Source organism: Coffea arabica, chromosome 2c (genome assembly GCF_036785885.1).
Source record: "Coffea arabica cultivar ET-39 chromosome 2c, Coffea Arabica ET-39 HiFi, whole genome shotgun sequence".
Lineage (NCBI taxonomy): Eukaryota > Viridiplantae > Streptophyta > Magnoliopsida > Gentianales > Rubiaceae > Coffea > Coffea arabica.
This window is the reverse complement of record NC_092312.1, coordinates 16,640,519-16,663,214: the sequence shown is the minus strand read 5'-3', so window position 1 is coordinate 16,663,214 and position 22,696 is coordinate 16,640,519. Positions and strand designations below refer to the sequence as shown.

The 22,696-nt window shown below is 33.6% G+C and overlaps 3 protein-coding genes and 1 non-coding gene across 5 annotated transcripts; 2 read left to right on the top strand and 2 right to left on the bottom strand.

The window, feature by feature from the left end:
* Window positions 1-3,789: 3,789 nt before the first annotated feature.
* LOC140035523 (putative lipid-transfer protein DIR1) lies at window positions 3,790-4,119 on the top strand. Its single transcript, XM_072076784.1, has one exon. The coding sequence runs from the start codon at window positions 3,790-3,792 to the stop codon at window positions 4,117-4,119; it is 330 nt and encodes a 109-aa protein (XP_071932885.1).
* A 434-nt stretch (window positions 4,120-4,553) lies between these two features.
* LOC113729561 (adenylate isopentenyltransferase 5, chloroplastic-like) lies at window positions 4,554-7,139 on the bottom strand. 2 transcript variants are annotated; one of them, XM_027253839.2, is made up of 4 exons: window positions 7,055-7,139; window positions 6,373-6,481; window positions 5,512-5,984; window positions 4,554-5,136 (listed from the first exon to the last, which is right to left on the bottom strand). In XM_027253839.2, the coding sequence occupies exons 2-4, from the start codon at window positions 6,423-6,425 to the stop codon at window positions 4,775-4,777; spliced, it is 888 nt and encodes a 295-aa protein (XP_027109640.2). In that variant the 5' UTR covers window positions 6,426-6,481; window positions 7,055-7,139; the 3' UTR covers window positions 4,554-4,774. The 2 variants fall into 2 exon arrangements, with proteins under 2 accessions (XP_027109640.2, XP_027109642.2); XM_027253841.2 differs by lacking the exon at window positions 6,373-6,481 and having other exon boundaries at window positions 7,055-7,126.
* Window positions 7,140-13,958: 6,819 nt separating this feature from the next.
* On the top strand, window positions 13,959-14,096 carry LOC113733547 (small nucleolar RNA snoR83). Its single transcript, XR_003459058.1, has one exon. It is a non-coding gene; the product is annotated as a small nucleolar RNA snoR83 (small nucleolar RNA).
* Window positions 14,097-15,247: 1,151 nt separating this feature from the next.
* LOC113726346 (dolichyl-diphosphooligosaccharide--protein glycosyltransferase 48 kDa subunit-like) lies at window positions 15,248-22,290 on the bottom strand. The gene is made up of 13 exons (XM_072074680.1): window positions 21,770-22,290; window positions 21,038-21,174; window positions 20,724-20,849; window positions 20,221-20,274; window positions 20,000-20,113; window positions 18,586-18,641; window positions 18,468-18,509; window positions 18,106-18,181; window positions 17,855-17,926; window positions 17,640-17,765; window positions 17,441-17,545; window positions 16,144-16,227; window positions 15,248-15,556 (listed from the first exon to the last, which is right to left on the bottom strand). The coding sequence occupies exons 1-13, from the start codon at window positions 22,083-22,085 to the stop codon at window positions 15,509-15,511; spliced, it is 1,356 nt and encodes a 451-aa protein (XP_071930781.1). The 5' UTR covers window positions 22,086-22,290; the 3' UTR covers window positions 15,248-15,508.
* Between the last annotated feature and the right edge of the window lie 406 nt (window positions 22,291-22,696).

The following is a 22,696-nucleotide window of genomic DNA, read 5'->3' as shown; positions in this document are numbered from 1 at the left end:
GGAAATAGCACATCATATCACAAGAAAATATTAATAATTGATCTAAATAATATTTTAAACAATACTCTATGTTTATGTGATTTTGGGTGAGGAGCAGGGGTGTTTGGAATGGAGATATTGATAGAATAGCTGGTGACAAGGGCTGAAATAGCGGAACAAAATGAATGGAAATAAATACATTTTATTTGCACAAATTTATTTATTTAAAATAGCCGTTTGGATTTATTTGGATAGTTTATTATTTATACAAACTTATTTACTTACATCATAAATATATTTTTTAATCATATTTTTGTCTCCATGTAATATATCAAAAAGCAAATTATCTGGATGGTCATTAAACTTTTTAGAATCGTCGAATTTTAACTGTTGAACTATTGAAAATCTGATTTTGCCCATCGAACTATTTAAAGTTTAGATTTCTGATCATTCTGTTAAATTTAATCATTAGACATAACAGATTTAAGTGCTTGCATGATTCACGAGACAAAAAAAAAAGGACATAATTAATGATTAAATTTAATATAATGATCCGAGATTTAAACTTTAGATAATTTAACAGTCAAAATTAATTTTTTAATAGTTCAATGATCAAAATTCAACTGTTTCAAAAGTTCAGTAAGCATCCGAATAATTTACTTTATATCAAAAAGTACTTTAGCATTTTCTTAAAAAAGATTATTCCGAATAATCCCCTGTTTTAGAGGAGGAATCACAGGCAGATCCGGCGAGAAGTGGTTATCTTTGTAGGAGGCGTGGTTGGAGTTGGACCAGCTCGCTTTCCAGAAAATGAGCGGGAGAGGGTGTTTCTTTCTCCCAGGTGACACGTCACATGGTACTGCGTGGCACCGCCACACTGGTTGCCGCCTTTAGATCGTTCCAAGATGATCCCACGCTACGTCAATTGATTCTTCTCGTCACGTGCTTCGTGACGCTCGTATTCTGTCATTCACAAGCCTCTCTCTTTTTCTTTTTTAATTTTTTTTAAATAAATCCTCCGTACACTGATAGCGTATATGCTATCAATATTAGATTCATGATATGTCTGTAAAAATTAAATTTAAAATTTATATAACACTGATCACGTATACATTGTTAATGTAAAAAAGATTAATTACTTCTTTTTTTTGCATTGAGAGTTCTCAATTGAATTGAGCGTTTCCTGTTGGACTTGAGCATGGTAGGTCATATTGGATGGATATGGGCAGGCCTTGTCATCCAGCATGGGTTACGCATCCTAGGTCATGGGTTCAAATGTCATATGCTGAAAAGGCACCGTCTAATCTGCGTGATTTTGCATGGGGTTTAATATTTGCTTTCGTCGTGAAACTAAACTAAATTCGCCCTGCATTCAAGCTTCCAAAGCATCCTCGCATCAGTTCCAAAATCAGCTTTTAAAACAATTCAATAATAAATCATCCATGAAGATATGCTGTTAGCAAAAAAATGTCGCGCGCGCGTGTTTTTTTTTTTTTTTTGTTATTGCCTTGGTAAATTGAAGGGGGAAAAAGTACAAACATTGTTATATCTAATACCTGTATACATGCATCACCAATTTCTTTCGTCTCCTTTCGACAGGAAATGAGTGGGATCTAAAAAACGAAGTGAGAGAGAACGGAGGTTTGAAGCCAATATTTCTGATTTTTGAAACTTCAAGAGCACCACAATTCTGATAAGCCACTAGTTGTTAATAATAATGCTTTTATCTGGACAGTGCTTTTATTCCAAATAATATTTCGCTTGCATCATAAACGTATTTCCCAATCCACCTTTTTATATTCCCGATCACCTTTTTATCTCACATACATCACATCACAAAAAGTGCTACAGTAATTATTCCAAATAATATTTCAAATAATACACTATCCAAACAAACCCAAATATTATTTTAAGAAGTATTCATGTTTATTATATGCTGATAATTTCCTCACATAGTGACATACTATCTGTTACCAGTAGTGTTTAAAGCTGCTGCGCTAACTCATGTGACTTACCTAATACCACTAAATTATCTTAATCATTGCAATCAAAACTATTAATACAGCTCCATAAACCTCTGCTACTCTGCTGTACCTGTTCCCAAACATGGGTGGATTTGCAATAATTCGAATTACAACATTATATGCTATAATAATTTTCTTTAGCCCGGCACTCTATACATTAATAATATTAAATGCATGATAATTAATCTGAATTCGAATTTGAAATTCAAACTTTACATATATTCAACCGTGACAGCGCATACACTGTCACTCACTGTGTATAAGATTAATTCAAACAATGTAGCCATCATTACTCTGTCACAAAATAGCAGAAGTGTTTGCGAGCATAGAATAGAACTAATTAGCAACTAAACTAAGATAATAAGAGTAGTTTGATGTTGCGATGCACTGTATACCACGGGCTTCGGTCGTAATCAGAGTGTTTTGAGATTCACCTAATTCCGAAGACCCGCAGAAAGCTTCAAGAAAGTTTCGAGTCCACATGACACTACTGACAGAGAGAAAGTGCAAACCGGCACAGCCCTCTTCAATAAAATTTACTAGTAAAATTTTTCAAACCAAGGAATTAAGCGATTCAAGATCGATGCAAAAGTTAATCCTGTTTAGAAGCCGCTAATTAAAATAGTCCACCCCATCATACAAAGCAAGCCCGTGAGGTTTTGGTGTACAAATTGGTGGATAAAGCCAACAGATGTGGCACTTAGTCACGAGACATCCATTAGAAATTAAGTAAATCCCTATTAGGGTGTGTTTGGATTGCTTGTTTTCGTCGAAAAATATTATCGTTTTTCGTGATCATATTTCCCTATCACCTTTTTCTCTCACATATATCAAATCGCTACAGTAATTTTTTCATGAAAAATGACGGAAAATACAATCCAAACACACCTTAAAGGTATGTTGGCTGTTCAATGACTTCCTAATTAACAACTCTTGAAGTTTGTCTTATGATCATTCAAAAGTAGGTTTTTTTTTTCAGTCATTTTTTATAAATACACGTCAAAGCAAAAAGGTAGGTTATGCATAGTCATATATATATATATATATATATATATATATATATATATATATATATATTATGGGAAATTATACAAAGACGTTGCAATCAAACAAAAAAACAACATGCATGAAATTGGAGAAAAGGGTGGCAGAGTTTGACTAGCCACTAGAGTTGCTACATTTTTAAAGGATGGGATAATTTGAAGAGTGAATGGCAGTCACTAAACTATTAAATTTGGCACGGATCAATTATCAAACTTTTTTATGGCCACAAAAATCACTAAATTAAAAAAAAGGGTGAACGAGGTTATTTTATCAAATTTTACCTATAAAACAATCGATTGCCAATGGCAATTTTACCAAAAAGATTGTTAAATTTCAATGATTTACCGATAGAATTTGACAAAATAATCTCCATGACCTATTTTTGCCAGTTTAGCGACTCTTCTCATTACAAACTTGTGTCATATTTAATAGTTTTGTGACTTTTTTAATCATTCACTCTAATTTGAATTATACTATTCGCATTTCTTTCACCATTTCCAATACCAAAAAAAAAAAAAAAAAAACGCGCGCGCGCACACAGTCACACGCATAATCACGGGAGGTACGACTCACAATTAGTTCTTACCACCTCCTCTCTGCATGTCTTACGTTTCCACGACTATAAATACAAGCTCCAGCCGATATCCCTGAAACCACAATATCATCAACACTATATCCACAGGTTAACTACACAAGCATAGTAATTAGTTAGTTGAACTCCGAGAGGATATATCGGTTATCAATGGAGGGAGCAGCGGGTAATACTGGCAAGCTTGCCGTGGTGGCTGCTTTGGTGGTGGTTGCAGCCGCCATTGGGGCCAATGCTGTCCCTGTAGTACACCCCAGTGATATTTGTGGGATAAGCATTGATGATCTGATGTCCTGCAAACCAGCTGTGGCGGCTGCAGCTGTTAAGGTCCCGCAACAGGGTCGTTGTTGCACGGCTCTCAAGCTTGCCGACTTGACTTGCCTTTGCTCATTTTCCAGCTACATGCCTATGTTTGGAATTGATCCAGACCACGCCATGGAACTCCCTGTCAAATGCCATATTACCGACTCCTTCCATTGCTAATTGGATCCTGCACCACCACCCTCTGATCTTGATCGATCTTTCTCTACGTGCATGGCTCACATTTTCCATTTGGTAGTGACCATGGTTTTCTTTTCCAGTGTCGTCTCTGCTTGATTTGGTGATTTAGTTAGTCTGGTTTGTTTGCTTTGTGCTCTCTTTCGTGTTCACCGGATGTTGTATTCTTACTTGTTTAGGGCATGTTTAATATGATTTGGAGCTGAATTTGAGAATTGAGAAAACTGGTTTATGTGGGAACATGATTTACAGGGTGAGTTAAGCCTTTTAATTTCTTGTGTTTCTGACCCCGAAAAAAAAAAAAAAAAAAAAGAATACGACTGGTGTTATCAATTATGGCTATGAAGAAGACTACCAAGGTTATAATATTTTCCAATACACAATTAGATTTAATCCATCCAACCATGTAAAATCTCGCTTCTACGCAAACTTAAATTTCCTACGCACCATAGCCAAGGAAAACCATCCATAAGATTTTTGCGATATATATATATATATATATATATATATATATATATATATATATATAGATGCAAGCTAGCTAATTTGCAACTTCCAAGCCATTTTCATCTCGGTTGGGAGTTCATTTTTTTTTTCTTTTGGGGGAAGGGGTTGGACATGATCTTCCTGCTGCTGGCTGCTATGCATTGAGAAATGGACTGAGTATCTTCATGCATGGGTCGAAGACGCACATATTCCATGCATTATCAGCTTCTTCTGCGCTTGTTTTCTCGAACACAACTGTAGCATCGATGCGGTTTATGGGCCATCTAAGCTCGTTCTTTAGCCTCTGAATCTTCTCCACCTGACGGCAAGCTAATTTGCAAGTGTTGCTCTTAATTTCTTCAATAGCTGAAGCCAGCAACGTCTCCTTGCTTGTTTCGTCCATTTTTGCCTCCGCCCGAAAGTACTCGTCCATTTCAGGGACTCCAATTGCCCGTCGAATGCCTCTGCCATAATCTGCCTCCGGATCAAATATTTCTCCAACTTCTTCAACTAGGCCTGCTTATAGTGATGCAAGCATTAATCTCTGGTATTAGATTGATTTTAACCTTTATTTGAGCCGGATAATAAATCAAGAAAAAGGACCCAACTCACTAACAGTCGTACGTGGCTAATTCGTAATGTAATTTCAATTTCGGTCGGAAAATAATCCGATGTGAAAAATTGTTTGATTATTTTACGCATCCTTTTATCACAATAAAGCACATCTAATCTACTTTAATTTATCCGACCAATAATATATTTTTTTTTTTGTTGAGATAAGACAAATGTAGACCTAATCTATATCAAACTCAATACTATACAAGCATGGGTGTTACATACACACACACACACCAAAGGGGCGAATTAGAGAGAGAGAGAGAGGGAATAGACCTGCATCCACCATCTGATCAACTCTTTTGGAGACATAGGAAAAAAGAACGGGTGGGGAAACATCAATCCAAATGAAGCAACAAGCGAATCTTGATTTGAACTTGTAAAGAGGGTCCTCCACAAGTGCTTCGAGAAACGAATTGGATCCACCAACAATGATTGGGAATCGACCAGAGTCCAGAATCCTGTCTATGGCTGAGAGTGCCTCGTAACAGAAGTCACGAGTAGTGAAGTCGGAATCAGGCTCCACTTCTCCCAGCAAATGGTGCGGCACCCCTTCTCTCTCCTTCTCGGTAACCTTGTTGGTCACAATGTCAAGTCCCTTGTACACTTGTATTTTGTCCGAGTTTATAATCTCAGCAGGAATTTGGGTTGCCAGGTCGATTGACAGACGGGATTTTCCAGTTCCTGTGGCTCCCATGATGAAGATCACCTTGTTCTTGTTGAAGATACCGCCAAAGCAACCCATGCAGCTGCCCAACCATTAAGTTCCAACCACAATTAAACTTTTTTGGAACAGGGTAAAAAAAAAGAAGAAAAGAAGAAGAAGAAGGATTATTTAACTGTAAAATGTTTCCCATTGCTCAGTAATATGAAAAGAAACAGGCCTTAATCTGCAACAGCAGACAGCAGTACAGATTCTACAGAATAGAAAAGAAAAGAAGAAGAGTAAATTTTCTGTGTCATGGACAAATTCAAAAAAGCAAACGAGATTATGCAGGAATTAGAGAGGAAGATGTTAGTTTCCTTTTGGAGGGGTTATGTATGACTGAATCCTTTTCATCAGGTGCAACCGATTTACTGATTAAGCTGTCTTGGGGATATGGGTAGCAGTAAAAAAAAAAAAAAAAAGAAATTTACCATGGAATACTACGGCTGGGTTTATATTTACACGTTACTGCTGAAGACCCCATTTTTGCAGCATTCTATAGCTTAAATCTCTTCGAACTTGCAGTCAGGTACCCATGCTCTGGAAAAAAGCTCATTTTCAGAAGAGTATTTGGGGATTTAAGAAGAACTATAGCTACCATAGCTGTCAGCAGGTGGGATGAACAAATTTCTCCTACTCTTGTTTTTCAGTTCATTGACAGACAATCCACCGTTGCAAATTTCTCTTCTACAAAAATTAATCCACCAACAAATATAATAATAGAAGCCATAATTTTGATCATGCCTTTTGGGTTGGGCTATAGGTTTTCCTCAGATAGTGTGTGTGTTGTTAATGGTTGTTGGTGGATGTTACAGAAGAGAAGAAGACACCTTACCATGAAATTTTTTGTACGGATAGAGGACCAGGTGGCAGGGATTCGTTGTGTGTACGTGTGATTGCTCTTGTGTAGGTTAGATTCCATACCAACTTTTCAAGGTTCGTTAGATCTTTTGGGAAAAAAAGAAAAAAAAATGTGCTCCCGAAATGTAAAAACAATTTTTTTTTTCTGATTTCATGTTTGGCCAGAGAATGCTGATCGAACAAAAAAAAAAACAAAATGATATGCCCTGCATAAAGAAAAAAGATGTACAAATGGGAAACTTGTCAGCCTACCTGGTCTAAGGAGAACTTTTTAAGTTGGTGGAAAGGGTGGAGAAAGTGGCGGTAAGTGTTGGAAGAACTGACCAACGGTGCTGGAGGAGGCACCCGACTCAGGCATATATAGTTAGATATATATAGTGCGTGAGGATCCTAGTACGTACTTATCTCTATTTCGTCCTCTCCATGGATAGATTCAATTAATTACTTGCCATGACTAATAAAGACGGTATCCAACATATAACTAATTTTTTTAATCACTTGCCATGTATAAATTATAATAAAGACGGTATTCACCAATGTGAACGCTTTTATAATGTTATCATACCAAATAATTAATGCTTAGCATTTCATTCTCATCAGCACTCCCTCATGAATATATATAGACTAAGGAGTCTGGACTCACTTAAATGTCAAATCTAAATTCTTACTCAAACACCAATTTTTTGGACAGCCTAAAAGATTAGATAACCATAGCTAGTAAAATGAATTGTATGCTACAACAATATGATTAGAAGAAAAAAAACTTTCGAATTTCACATGTTTGAAAAAAATTAATTTGTACCTTTCGACTAACTATATAAAATACGTAAATTTTTTTGATGTATTGTACTACACGAATAATATTTAAATTTATTTTCATAATTTAATATTTGTTGTGAGGATAATAATTAACACATCTCTCTAGTTAAATATAGCACATATCATAATTTCTATTGATTTGTACAATATAAAACTAATAAGATGATAAAAATTTAATAACCTAATGTCTCTTATGGAAGAATACGACTTAAAATTGATATGAATGTAGCACTATTTTTGAAAATTTCAGTAATTTAGTACATATACTAGCATTCACATACTAGTGTATATATATATATATAATCAAGGGAGAACTCTTTTAGAGTTTTTTCTATTGTTAGATTTAGGATCAAATTTTGCATCTAACAGTTGAGAGTGAAAAGAGTGTGAAAAATGGGAGGGAGGATTAAAAAAATTTAAAAACAAAGTACCATAATGTCTATATCTATATAAATCATAGAACAGGTTTTTGGTTACAAGCCTTCCTAGACCTTTAAACTCTCAATTCTTTTTTTTTTTTTTTGTAGATTTTCTATTTATTTTAATTTCTAAAATGTAATGAGTTAATTTCAATATATTGATTGTAGACTATATTCTTATCATTTCAAAATTTAAATTATTTCCTAATACCTTGATAATACACATGACTTTAACAAACATTTATATCTGTATAAGTTACAGAAGGAGTTTTTGGTTGGAAGCCTTTCTAGGCCTCCAAGCTCTCACTTCCTTTTTTTTTATTATAGATTTTCTAATGTTTTAATTCCTGAAATTTAATGACTCGATTTCAATACCATCTATATTCTCATCATTATCTCAAATCCTAACACCTTGATGATGCTCACGACTTTAATATCTATATCTATATTTGTTTTAATTCCAAAAGTATAAAGAATTAATTTCAAAATATTGACCATAGACTATGTTCTCATAATTATTTCAAATCCTAACACCTTGATGATACTTATGACTTTAATATCTATATCTATATAAATTAAAGAAAGGATTTTTGCTTAGAAGTCTTCCTAGAGCTCTAAACCCTTAATTCCTTTTTTTTTTTTTGTAGATTTTCTATTTATTTAAATTCTAAAAATGTAATGAGTTGATTTCACAGTATTAATTGCGGATGATATTCTTATAATTTCAAATTTTAGATTATTTCAAATCCTAACACCAACATGATATGCACTTTAACATCTACTATGCTTTTGACACACTTTATGTCCTTATTTCAAAATTTATAAATATGTATTTTTTTATAATGAACTATTATATGCAAAATTACGTTAGGGGATTTATGTGCTTTTCTGAAAAATCTATAGATACTACTATATTTCTTTTTATTTTTTAGGAAGTTGTTGTATTTAAAATGATGGTAGAGAAAAAGAGGGAATGTGAGTAAATGTACTCAAAATTAGGGTTGAAAAATAAATCAAACTATTTGATATTCGAACCGAGTTCGGTTTGGTAAAAGCTTGTTCGACCTTGGTTCGCCAACTAGTCAAACTAAATCGAAACAGCATTTTAGGTTTGATAACATTCAAGTTTGATAAGAAACTTGTTCAAACTCAGTTTGATGAACAAACACGCCAAGTTTGAACAAAATTTTAAATTTATTAAAATAATCAAACAAGTCTCTACACTAGGGTGTTCAGATTGATTATATTCATTTACATCCTTACTCAAGATCATGGCCTAGAAAAAAGAAGGAACTTGAATATTTTAAAATTATTTTTAGAGGTTATTTTTGGTATAATATTAGGTGACATAAATTGTTTACATTAAAAGGAGGATCTCTCATTATATGTAATATAGATATCCATATCTATATAAATTATAGGAGGAGTTTTCGGTCAAAAGTCTTCCCATACCTCCAAACTCTCAATCCTTATTTTTTTGTAGATTTTCTATTTATTTTAATTCCTAAAATGTAATGAATTGATCTCAGAAATTGATTGTAGACTATATTTTCATCGTTTTAAAATTTAAATTATTTGAAATCCTAACACCTTGACGATACACACGACTTTAACATTCAAAAGGAAAAATGAGTTTTCTAGTCCGCATATATTTTTGGTTATGTATTAATCTAATCTAAATTACTATTGTGAATTTTTTCCTTTATTCCCAAAATCTATTTGGTTTTTATATCTATTATCTGTGTTTTCAAATTATGAGATTATCTAAACAAATGTCTATATTTTACATATTATCATCTATGTCTCTATACATGTATAAATTCTTCATCTAGTTTTTATTCTAGACCATTCAAACAAGCTCCTAAAAACTCTCTTTCTCTAAAAATATGCAATTCAAAAATAAAAAAAATATCAATTTACAATCTAAAGACCTAACAAGTACGTGAAATAATAAAATTAAAACTGAAACAAAATTTTAAATCATTACGATTGACAACAATTTATCCAATTATTAGGTTAAAAATCAGTAATAAATTTACTAAATGAAAGAATAACTTTACAATTTTTAAATTTTGCTGTAAGAAGTAACATATGCAATTCCCATTCAAAATAAAAAAAAATATAAAAATGTAGTCAACCAATGGTCTAAATTTTATTACACAATAAATAGATTAAAATTTTATATCATTTTTATCTAAAAAGCTTATTTGTGATAACGAATAGTAAACAAAAAAAAAGAGTTTTTCACTAAAGGAAGAATGTAATTCTTGTTCTTATGTTAAGTGAATTCCAATAAAAATGTATGAATAGTATTTTTTTCTTATGAATTTGTGGCAAATTTGAAGTTTATATATATCATTAGTTTTGATAAATTTAGGGGATGGGAAGGGTTTGGAAAAGTATGGGGTTTTGAAAAAATGTTGTAGTAATAAATTTAGTTGTTACACATTATGGTCCATAGATGACACAAGTTGTTTCTTTTATGAATATTAAAGTATAACAATACTTTTATCTTTTATGTATTGTGCATGCTTCTATTCATCATTGTATTCTATATCTTGCTTTAAAAATTGGAAAAATCGTTCAAAACGCCCCTCACTTTTTGCAAAATAATTTTTTTCGTTTCTCACTTTTAAAAGTGTACTTTTACGTCCCTTACAAATTCACATTGGTCAAATATGATCCCTATCTAGGTTTCTGACTAGTTTTTTATCAGAATCTACCACGTACCTTATACGTGATCATTTTTTAAGGGTAAAATTGTCAAATCAAAATTTGTATTATCTGATCCATAATCCCTCACATTTCATAAAATGAATATTTTTGTCCCTCACATTTGACAAAATAAATTTTTTCATCCTTCATATTTTACAAAATAAATTTTTTCATCCTTCATTGATCATGCGTACGAATAACTTTTTTTTAATTCATGTATATATCTATTTGATTTCACCTGAATAATACGAATAACATGTAATATATCTCTATTTGATTTCACCTAAATGTACTATTTAAGTAAAATTAAATAGATATATACAGGGGTTTAAAAAAATTATTAATTTTTCACTAATATTCATTTTCTTTTACTCAAAAATTGAAAATAAAGAAGATATTTAATTCTAAATATTATCAAGTATTTATATTGAATTAAATTTGGACAAAAAAATAAACAAAGGAAAAGTATAACAAAAAGAAGTAAGTGATTAATACTTTCAAATTTTAAGACAATCAAAAGTAAAAAATTCAACTGTTAGTCTTAAAGGTGGTGAGTAAAAATTTCAGATTTAAATTGTAATTTGTTAGCATGACTATAGAATTTGAATTAGGACTGATTAATTAGATGGTCTTATTATACAACTTAATAAATGAATTATTATCAAAAGAAAAATGCTACAAATATTGAATAGATTCACATGGTAAAATCAAATAAATAAATATATATATATGGGTTTATAACAAAATTGTTAGATTTAAACTCATGTATATATCTATTGAGTAGCATGTATACAATTATAATTAGTATGTTTAGGTGAAATCAAATAGAGATATATTACGTGTTATTTGTACTATTTATGTGAAATCAAATAGATATATACATAGATTTAAAAAAAACTATTTATATACATGGTGAATGATGGATGAAAAAATTTATTTTCTGAAATGTGAGGGATTAAAAAATTTACTTTGTGAAATGTAAGGGACGAAATAATTCATTTTGTGAAATATAAGGGATTATAGATCAGATTATATAAATTTTAATTTGACAATTTTGTCCCTAAAAATGATCACCTGCAAGGCATGTGATAAATTCTGACAAAAAAACTAGTCGGAAGCCTGCATAGAGACCAAATTTGACCAATGTGAATTTGTAAGGTACGTAAAAAAATACTTTTAAAAGTGAGGGACGAAAAAAGTCATTTCACAAAATATGAGAGACGTTTTGAATGATTTTTGCTAAAAATTTACTCGTCTCTATTCACCAATATTCTCCTACTTAAGTTGCATATATTTAATGCATTATAATCTTGTTTTACAAATATAAAGCCATCATGTACTACTTACTATTTTAGGCCAAATAAACAAACAAAGATTTTGAAATTTAAAATTTAAAATTATATAAAATAGAGCCTTGATAATTATTTTTATTCTTCTCGAAAGAATATGATACTCTATGGATTTTATGCCCAATGTAATGAATTTGACATTTTGGCAAATGCTTTATTGAAATTTCTAAATATTGGACATAATAGTTGTGAAATGAATTGACATTTAGCAAATATAATAGGATAAAAAACAAAAAAGTCTCCTATGGTAAGTTTAATACACAAAAATGCCCCTTGTGATTTCAAAATATACAACACGACATCTTATGCTTTGGACTAAATTGTAAAGGTGACGGAATCCATTAAACTTAACGGAAATGACTTATTGGAACCTAAAAAAAATATTTTATACCTAATTTTTATCAAATATACCTATTATATCCCTTAACCCTCAATTCTCTCTATTTAGAGAATAAAACAAATGATTTTTTGAGCTGTCTTTTGCTTAATTATATCAGGGCATTTCGATCATTTTGTCCATTTCCGTTAAGTTTAACGGATTCCGTCAACTTTACAATTTATTTCAAAGTATAAGGTGTCGTGTTGTATATTTTGAAACCATGGGAAAATTTTCTGTGTATTAGGTTTATCACAGGGGATTTTTTTGTTTTTTACCCAATAGAATATGACGTGTTTTATATGTTATACCACATTTTTTTTTGTAATGCATGTTTGCACTAGATAGATGTTAGCTAAAAATTGTTTTTTTTTTAATTTTTCAGCAAGAAATAGGTGGGATTTATATAAAGTCAAAAGTGGGAATTGTTTGATATTTCATAGGTTAAACCATTGTTTATTAAATTTTTATGTGTTATGTATTTCCATAGCTGTTTATTTATTTATTTTCATAACATTCTTTTTGACCGTGCGTAGCACGGACTTTTAAAGTAATATGCTTAAGTTTGTCAAATTCATATTAAAATAGATTAATCTTTCTTATACTGACAGTGTAGCGTTGAATGAATGATAAATATATAAAATTTGAATTTAAAACTTAATTTTTAAACATATGTCAGGGATATCCAATGGTGGTAGTGCATAAACTGTCAGTGCATATAAAATTTACTGTATTAAAATTATATAATATGCCTAAGTATAAAATTCCATGATGTGGATAATAAAAAAAAAACATATTCTTTAATATTAGAGTCCGTTTCTAGTTCTGAAAATCTCCATATACATGTTTATCAAAATTTACAAATATGTTTTTTTTTTATGTCACTTATGCTTTAATGAAAAAAGTGGTATCTCCTTTTCCTTAAAAAGAATCAAAGTGCTATAGTAAATTTTTAAGTTCATATGAAGAAATTCCCGGAGGCAACCATCCACTATAAATAAATATTTTGTTTGCTTGAAAGGGGTAAAAAAGTGTGTTTCGTTGAAATGTCTCGTTAATGTTTTAAAATTTAAAAACAAAAACTCTTTTATTTTATTTTACTGGGGGTGGAAGAGAACACCGCAGTCTATATCTAATGGGCGAGCAAAAGAAATAAATAAATCAATAAATAAGGGAGGGATTAAAGAGTGTACTATTCTGAAATTTGGAAGTAGGGTTTGTACCGCCGCCTATAAAAGGATTCCAGCCGAAGATGGCCACCATTAAATGGATGGATAGAGAGATAGGTAAAGGGCATTATGGGATGGGGAAGGAGGTAGCAGTTGGAGGGCTGTGGAAGTGTGTCGGCGTGGAGTTTTGGAAGAAAGGGGAGATGTCACTCACGCACTCACTCGTCGGTGATTGTGGTTTAATTTAATTAGGTTTCAGGGTTGAAGCCTGTAAATCCGCGTTAGATATGGAATTAGGTGCCTTCATTAATCCCAGATAAGCTGATCTGATTTGTGCTTATCTGATTCATGGGAGGCCAATAATGACGCCGTGGAAGCTTCGCTGATAGCGCCATTTTCTTCTCTATTCACAGACAAGGCGTTTACTAGTAGCTTTGCCACACACCATACTGCGATTGCTAGTAATTCCAATGAATTCTTTTTTTTTTTTTTCTGAGGTTGTGAGAATGAATGTTTAATTTTTCTTCCTTTTCTTGCTGCTTTCTTCCATTCTTGCCGCTGCTTGAAAGCCACGGAGTGAAAATTTGGGGTAAGTTGGATTTAAAAAGTGACAGCGCTTGAGTTCTATTAAAATTAATATTGTTCAAGTGTGAGAAGCAAGCATTCGAGTTGGTTGTAATCGGATTGGAGATTTATAGCTAATGTCATGGCTAGAAGTTTTCGAAGACTGCCCTTAATCTGGAAACCCTAAAAATGGAGCTTTTGTCTTGGTTTACGACGACGATACTTGCTCGTTACTGTGTAAGAAAAGAAAAGAAAATGCTGCATGGTAAAGGGAATGCCATTTACTACAACGTTTGTTGGAGAGAGGGAATGCTGACCAGCTTGCAAAGATTAGTCTAAATTTGCCACCTGGTCAGCTTACATTTTTGTCAAGTTAACTAACCAATAATGGACGTCCAATTCCAAAACATTTTTATGGAGTGCCAAGACCATTCGTTATTCTCATTTGTTTAAAGTTTTTGATAATACTACTGTGAATTAGGGAAACGATATTTACACCGGAAATGAAGATTTTGTATCAATAATAAAAAGTGAAAAAGATGGTACAGAAAGCTGAAAAGGAGAAGTGTGAATATCATAATATCAGCTGGTGTTGTGTTCGGTGATTGGCTGAATTACAACGGGTGAAAATCCTTTACCCAGTAATTTACCACTGACGATCGCCAGACCCAGTCCCAGTCCCAGTCCGCTGCCTTCCTGCTTCCCTTCGTCTGCCACCCATACATATACCCTTGCGCCCTCGCGAGATATTTGCAAAATTAAATCCACGTCTTTCTTATTAGAGTAGTACATAAAAAATAAACCTCCATTTCGAGAAGTCAGGCCAGAGATTGGCGGAGGCGATGCTGCCGCGGAAGGCATGTAGTAGTAGCGTGCGATTGATGGACATTGGCCGTGAATGAAACTGAAAGTCATAGCCTCCACCCATCTTACAGGGGAAGTAGCTAGCATTTGCTCTTTTTTTTTTTTTTGGTGTTTTGGTTAAAATAAAAATGGGGGGGGGGGGGGTGGTGTTTAAACTTTAAACCAAAGACTGGGAAACAAAGAAGAAAATAAAATCTATTCAGAAAAATGATTTTCAAGGAACTACGAATTTACCGAACGATTTAAATAGACAAAGTTTCTATTGAACCTCTCTACATCTACTCCTATTTCCGTCTTAAATTTAAAGATCGCAAGAGCCTCAAACTCCTAAATATTACAGGACGGACATAAAATAAGGGACACATTCCCTTCAACATGCAAAATGCAGTCCTTTGTTTCGGCATCTTGACCACTTTGGCTTGGTTCCCTTGTCACTTGTTGTACAAGTAGAAAATGGTGAAAAGAAGAAAACCTGCCATCTGAGACATTTACAAGTTTAAGAAAAATCAGAAATACAACACATTCAAGGTTGTCAACAACGATTTTTTTTTTTTTTTTTTTTTAAAAGTAACGAACTAGAAAAGATAACAGAGCAAGCAAATGGCTGAAACGGACTAGAAGCACTTTCTCCTCCATCATTGAGGTACTAATCTCATTCCCGTATTAGGCGGGTACAAAGTCAGGAACCTCACACTGGTCCATTACAAGAACGACTTTCATAAAGCCCAATGTAAAGTCCAATTCAGAAGAAAGAGACCTCCAAACAAACAACTCGCAATAAACTAAGCACCTTATCATTGCTCAAAGAAGATCAGGAAAAAACAAAACCAATATGCAGCAGCAATCAACCCCTTTTTTTTTCCCCCTCAAAAGCGGCAACTGTATACAGATATTAAATCAAGCACAGTGACTTTTACTCTTTTCAGCATGAGCCATGTCAGTGATCCACAGGGAAAGAAGCTCTATCATTTAAATATCCCCTCTAAGATCTACTGCAAAAGATGCAATTCTACTAATACTTGTAGGGTGAATATGCATTCACAGATGAGAGAGAGAGAGAGAGTACCATAGAGAACGATGCCCCATAGTAAGGGAAAGCAGCTGTTATGAATCTCTCGTATTCATTATGTCTGAAAGGTCGAACTGGAATCTGCAAGCAACAAGTAACAAATGAATAAATGCCAACGTTAATAACAAGGACCAACAACTCATGATTCTTAGTTTTACTGAACCAACAAGAGAGAGAAAAAAGAACAGTTATGACTTCAAGTTTCCATGTAAGAATAGGATTTAGAAAAATCAATCTTACCCATCATTGTGACATCTAAATAGACAAATCTATTTTATTACATGCTTTCTCTTTGAACAACCTTTACCAAGTGAATTAGCAAATTTACGGTGTTTACATATATTTGGCAAAAAATTAATATCACCGTGGGGGCAAACAATACATTCCAGATATATGGAAAGAAGAAAAAAAAAATTAAATCCTGAAGTAAACTAGTCAAGGCAAACTTTAGCAGCAATAAAATGAACAAGCACCAAGACCTGATACAAACACAAGTTGCTTGACTAGATCCATAGCAACACCAGTAAAATTGTGAATGACAGAAAGTAAGTTTTAAAGTTTCAGGTGAAACTGAAACTGAAATCCAATTTCAAGTCATGTTTGGAAGGTAAACACGAGCAGAAAGATCTGTGCAAATGCCATATACATTCTTGGGTCCATGGTCCATGTCTTTTTTCTGGGGAAAACTGAGGGCAGAAGAAACAAAAATGAAAGTAACTGTTTGACTATTCAAAGTAAGTAAAAAGCTTGGCCAGATATAATCATACTACAATAGACGTGAAGTCTGGAATTTGATTAGAACATTTAATCTCTACTGCAAATATTTCTAAGTTTGACTGTAAAACAACTAATCAATATCAGATAAAGCTCCAAGCAGCTCTGTGTTTGAAAGTGAAGAATAAAAAATGAAACAACTAGAGGAGATGACAAATAACCCCACAAAGATTGAATTTCCCTCACGGTTTGCCTAGAACCTTGTAAGTCTTTCCCACCCTCCCCAAAATGAACTTTTCTCTATAAAACTTACGAAGGCTTTTCACAGTATCTTTTCATTAACTATAGCACGTTTGAGATAAAGACAAGCACTGAGCTTCTGCATTACCAAGAGAAGAAAAAATAATTGTCAAATTACTGGCAGACCCTATGCACCAAACCAAATGTATATCCAAGTTTAAAGGGTATAAGAAAAGAAAAGAAAAAAAAAAGTTGCAGTAAAAGGCATTTGGTCCAGAGAGATAATTCATCTTCTTCTAGCTTTCACTTGAAGGCTGTAAACAAAGAGGTGGATGACAACCTGCTTTGATAGGCTCAAGCTCGAGTACCCAAGCCTCTGATACTCAATCTTAAACTGGAATACTCCGTAAACATCTGGTACTTTGAATGATGTATGGTGTACACCCTGCCCAGAGAGGGAAATACTTCAATAAGTATGTCCATTTTAATTGGTGAATGAAGTGTCTAGACTTTAATGGCTCTGGAATACAAGAGTGTACCTTCAGATCAGTTGACAAATTCTTCAGAACATACGGACTCATCATGTAAAACTGAACTTGAACATCATCTGCTACATATGGTTCCCAATTCGCTCCAGTCCACTCAAAGATCTCAACAGAGTATTCCTTCAGATACATCTAAGTGTCAGCAAACCACTCCAAACCCAGCTTTCATACTGCAAAGGAGCATTGGACAAATTGAAAATAAAATTTACCAGGTCATCATTGATCCTGTACATAGAAGGTTCATCAACCTCCCCAACTCTGTGATGTCTTACATTAACAGCCTATAAATTAAAAAAAAAAAGTGCACAGTAAACATCATAGATTGAAAATAACAAACGGATGAAGAAACTGATGCCATTTGAGATTGGAGTCCTTTTTTTTAAGCTTTTCATGGTAGCTTGTCAGAAAGCCTTTACATTTACTTTTCAAAAACAAAAGAAACAGAGATTTGATGCCCCACCTTTAGATGACCTCTTTCATGGAACACCCATTTGCTAATTTCAGTCAAAAACTGCTCATTTCCAGATTTGTCATGTCTAGTATCACAAGATGAAGCTGTCAGGACATTTACTTACAATTGAAGAAAATAGACAAACTTATTACCATTTCCATTTCACAAACATTTTCTCCTTTTAGAAGTCTGCAATAAATCAGAAAAATAATTGCAGAAATACATCAAAGGTCCACCACAACTTCAAACTTTTAAAGCATTTTCAGGTTTCCAAAGAAACTTTTGTCTAGCAACAAGTAGTTTTGTATACACTATAAAATAGATAAATTTCAATGCAGTGGATTGAGGAATGAAAAGAATAACCAACTTACTTAGTCGGACTTCCAGCTTTCTGTACCCCATATCTGAAGAATCTGAACAAATAACAAAGTTTGATTAACCAGAATTATCAACTTATACAGCTGCAGCCAGAACAAGAAAAATACTTACTGGTTGCTGAACATTTTTAATGAGCCAGAGATCAATATCCGAGCATTATTTCTGGCCTAAAATACAAAAATCAGGCAGAAATCATAATGATAGGTTATCAGGTCGAAACAAAGTATGTTATACTACATACAGTTTTTGTGTCATCTTCATGAGGTTTAGGGAAATTTTAAAAGAATGTCCTAGTTGCAAGACATTGAAAACTCCACCAAAGTTTCTCAATGTGTTTCTTCAAGAGACAACCATCATCTGAACTTCTTAAAATCATAATTCTCCTAAGTAGCCACTGTGAGATTATTCACCATCTTTATGCTTTCTATGTCATGTGTCATGGATTTGATTCTCAGGTTCTTACTTTCATGGGAGTATTTGATACATTGATAAGCTTCTGTCTCTGTACAAAGCAAGTCCAACTCAAGGATAACTTAGAAAATCACCTTATCTTCAGTCTTTATGGTAATTTGAGGGCTGCAATACAATTAATTGGGTCCTCATTGAGATTTATCTTGTTTAAATGCCTGTTTGATTGAAGATTGTTCGATGTCAAGAGGCCAACAACTGATACACTACTTGTGGAAATAAGCATAATAAAACTGATAGCGCTTTAAGCAGCAAGAGGAACTAATATACAAACCCCACAAGGGAAAACAAGAGAAGTCTTAGGACAAGAAGAAGGGGTTAAAACTAAGAACAACAGCTGGTAGCAATAAAAACTAGACAGGCTTCAGAGTCATGATAAAGGTTAGGAAGATAAAATACGAGTAACTACTTTCAAACCTAGTTCCATGCATTCACTTTTGTAGTGCAATTTGATTGGCATCATATCTCAAGGAAGTATACCCAGTCCAACAGGGAAAATAGATTCAGTTTGGATCAGTACTTTATTGATCGTCCCATACAACACATGAAAATAATAAAGTTGAACAAGAAAACCAAAATGAATGGTAACCAGAAAAACTTCACAACAGAAATTTGTGGATAGACATTTTAAACCAGCCAAAATATGGCAACTGTGGATTAGCTCAATAGTGTAAGACGAAAACTATTGCTGAACAAGTATGTGATTGCACTAAAAAAGTAAATCAAGATGATAAAATGTTAGTACCAGCATCCAAATCTGTGAGAAGCCAAGTTGAAATGATAAAGTATACCCAAATGATACACTTGGATTTTCGAGTGTACCCAGTCAACATACTTCAATATGATTGACATCTCAGGTTATTTCATTTAACTTCTGTTCCATTTTGATATCGCGTTCCATAATATGTAGCAGTGCAGACAACTAATATGATTATTTGTAGTACTGCAGCAACCAGAGATCAAAAAAATCTAGCCAACAAAACCATCCCTTCCGCCCCATGAAAAATCAACAGATGTATCATAGAAACAGAGGAAGTTACCTAGAGATGTAACGTACCTGCACGACTGAAACCAAAGAGATGGCAGATCCATAGATTGCCGGAGGATTTGATAACTTAGATTTTGGATTTGCTGAATATGCTGAGGGAGATGCTGAAAGAACCTTCAAAACCTGCATTAATACCACACGTTTGCTTTTTCTTCATCTCACAATCACTTTGGTTACACAATCTCACTGTCATGTTTACTAAACTTTATAATTACACAAGGGCAGCATACCAAGTCATTGGAAGGATTCACCATCTGGCCGATACCTTGAAAAAGTACAGGGGCCTGTGGTAGATTTAACAGAAAAAGTAAAGGCCAGAAACATCTGTTTGTTTATAGCGCTGTATCTATATACCTCTAGAGGCTATGAATTGAATAATAGCAGCTTTGTCACCCATAAAAATACATAAAGTCAATATACATATCCAAAAAACCTCAATGTGCAAAATTAAAGATTTTGCAGGTTCAGACTGAATAAACAACCAAAGGATGCAAACATACTTAAGGTCCCTTATAATGTGAATCATTTAAATTGGTGAGATCCAGCAGAGACAGTCACTAGTACAGTACATCTATACAGTACCATGAAAATAGAGGTTAAACATCTGTGCTTGCAAGCGAAAGAATCGTGGCAGTTAATGCTACTTAATCACGTGAAGAAAGCACAAAGTACTACCAGTAATCATTAAATGACAACACAATTAACAGATGAATACCACAAGATTATAATTCACCTCTATAGTGTTGCTTCCCAAGATGATACTGGATTTGATGAAATCATCAGCAGCAATTAGAGAACGATCTCCATCCGTAGTTGAAACAGCATAGTTAATGTGGTCAATAACCACAGCTCCTGGATCCTAGGATGATAGGGAAACATATAACACAACTACTTGAGTCATGCTTCCTTAAGGATTTGAAATATCATTCATCTCTAACTGACTTGCTTAAACTGGTTTATCGCATCACCGACACACGGACAACTATGTCAAACAGAATAAGCAAATCATGGGAATTATACAACTGTAGTTATAAAAGATTTGACTACCTCGTCAAAATCGACTCCACATTCTGTGGCAACCTCTCGAATCAGATCAGAGGCAGATTCATCAGCCACAAGAATCAAGTCATGACCAGCATCAACAAAATCCATGATTGCAGCGGTATTAATTGACCCACCAAATCCTAAAAGCATAGGAACAATGTCAAGACTTTGATCTCGAAGCAATAGCAAAGGGCAAGTCATTTCAGGAAAAACCCCTAATCCTAGATTAAAATCCATCCACAAAAGCAAGAGAAAAAGCCATACGATCCTAGAAACCAGCAAAATAACCAAAAAAAAAAAAATTCCTTGTCAATTCATGTCAGTAAATATGCATAAGCTCCCGTATCCTTGCAAGTGATACCAATTTTTTCACACAACCGCATATAGTTCTGAGCAAAAAATTTAGTGTGTCACAATCTTCAAGCTTAACAAACACTAGATAGTCCCGGGGCTTGATTTTTCCAGTTGTTAACTCAATATCATAGTAGCTCGAGTCAAAATATCAAGTAACTTTAGAGAACACGTCAGAAGTCGAACCAACCAACAGAGAGCTGAACGGTATGTTAAGTACCATCGTCGCGCATTTCCAATCCGCTTCAGTGTCTAAAAATGCATACGCGAAAACTAACGGGATACTTACTGAATTCAAATCAATATCCTCGTGTACAATGATATATAATCGCAAAGAAAAAGGCTCTTAAATTAGAAGATAGGAGGGATAATACGAGGCCGTACGTTCGATGGAAGGAGAGAAGAGGATGAGCGCGTCGTATAAGTACTGGCCATATCTGTGTAAAGCGATCTTGGGGTCACCGGCGAGTTTGAAGTCCAGTTGGAACCCTCGGTTCTCAAGAGATTTAAAGTAAAGAGAGTGGGAGGATTTAATCGCTAAGTCATCGACCAAAACCAAAACCCGGCGATCGGTGGGGTTTTCTGGGGAGAACGAGTGGCAGAGAATCGCCAGAAATGGAATTGCAATGCCGAGCAGAACTATTATTCTAAAAACGAGCGACATATTATTATTGTGGTTGTTATAAGTTATAACAACCATGAATATCGGAGACTACACTCAGCTCTGCTCAAGTTCAGAGCTTCCAGTCTTCCGCAGACTCTTTCTCATTCTATGGGAAAATTCCTCCTCCTTCCGTTGTAGTGGCAAAACAGCAGCGCCACCGCCACCAGCTGAGCATGTTTCCAAATTTACTAAAGTGCCCCCATTTGCAGCACTTTGAGCCTGCTGTAATAAACTAAAATGTACGTGCAAACACAAATTTTGTAATTTTCTTTTTTGAGGAAAGGTTCCAAACCATACAATTAATCCAGTCATTTGAATACAATTGGATGAGTTTCTAATCTATAACTCATTAGTGTGAGCGTACCCAAATTCAAGCTGAAGTGAGGTGCATTATAAACATGCTTTATCATCGTTGAGATAGGCTGTACACGAATCGAGCCGCTCGCTCGAATTCGAATTTATAAAGCTCGCGAACTCGATTATATATATTTGTTTTATTTTAATAGTAAAATTATATATATTTTTATAATATTTTATTATTTATTAAAAAATTATTATTTATTTATTTTTAAAAATACAATAATTATTATTTCATTTTTAAAAATAAAATAATAATTATTGTTTAAAAATAAAATAATAATTATTTT

Coding starts and splice junctions, on each gene's coding strand:
- LOC113729561 (XM_027253839.2), bottom strand. CDS start 6,425: ATGGGGTCTTCAGCAGTAACGTGTAAATATAAACCCAGCCGTAGTATT. Junction 5,985..6,372: donor CCCAGCCGTAGTATTCCATG/GTAAATTTCTTT, acceptor ATGGTTGGGCAG/CTGCATGGGTTGCTTTGGCG. Junction 5,137..5,511: donor TGATCAGATGGTGGATGCAG/GTCTATTCCCTC, acceptor CACTATAAGCAG/GCCTAGTTGAAGAAGTTGGA.
- LOC113726346 (XM_072074680.1), bottom strand. CDS start 22,085: ATGGTTGTTATAACTTATAACAACCACAATAATAATATGTCGCTCGTT. Junction 20,850..21,037: donor GTGGAGTCGATTTTGACGAG/GTAGTCAAATCT, acceptor CTATCATCCTAG/GATCCAGGAGCTGTGGTTAT. Junction 18,642..19,999: donor CTTTGGTTTCAGTCGTGCAG/GTACGTTACATC, acceptor TTTGTATTTTAG/GCCAGAAATAATGCTCGGAT.
- LOC140035523 (XM_072076784.1), top strand. CDS start 3,790: ATGGAGGGAGCAGCGGGTAATACTGGCAAGCTTGCCGTGGTGGCTGCT.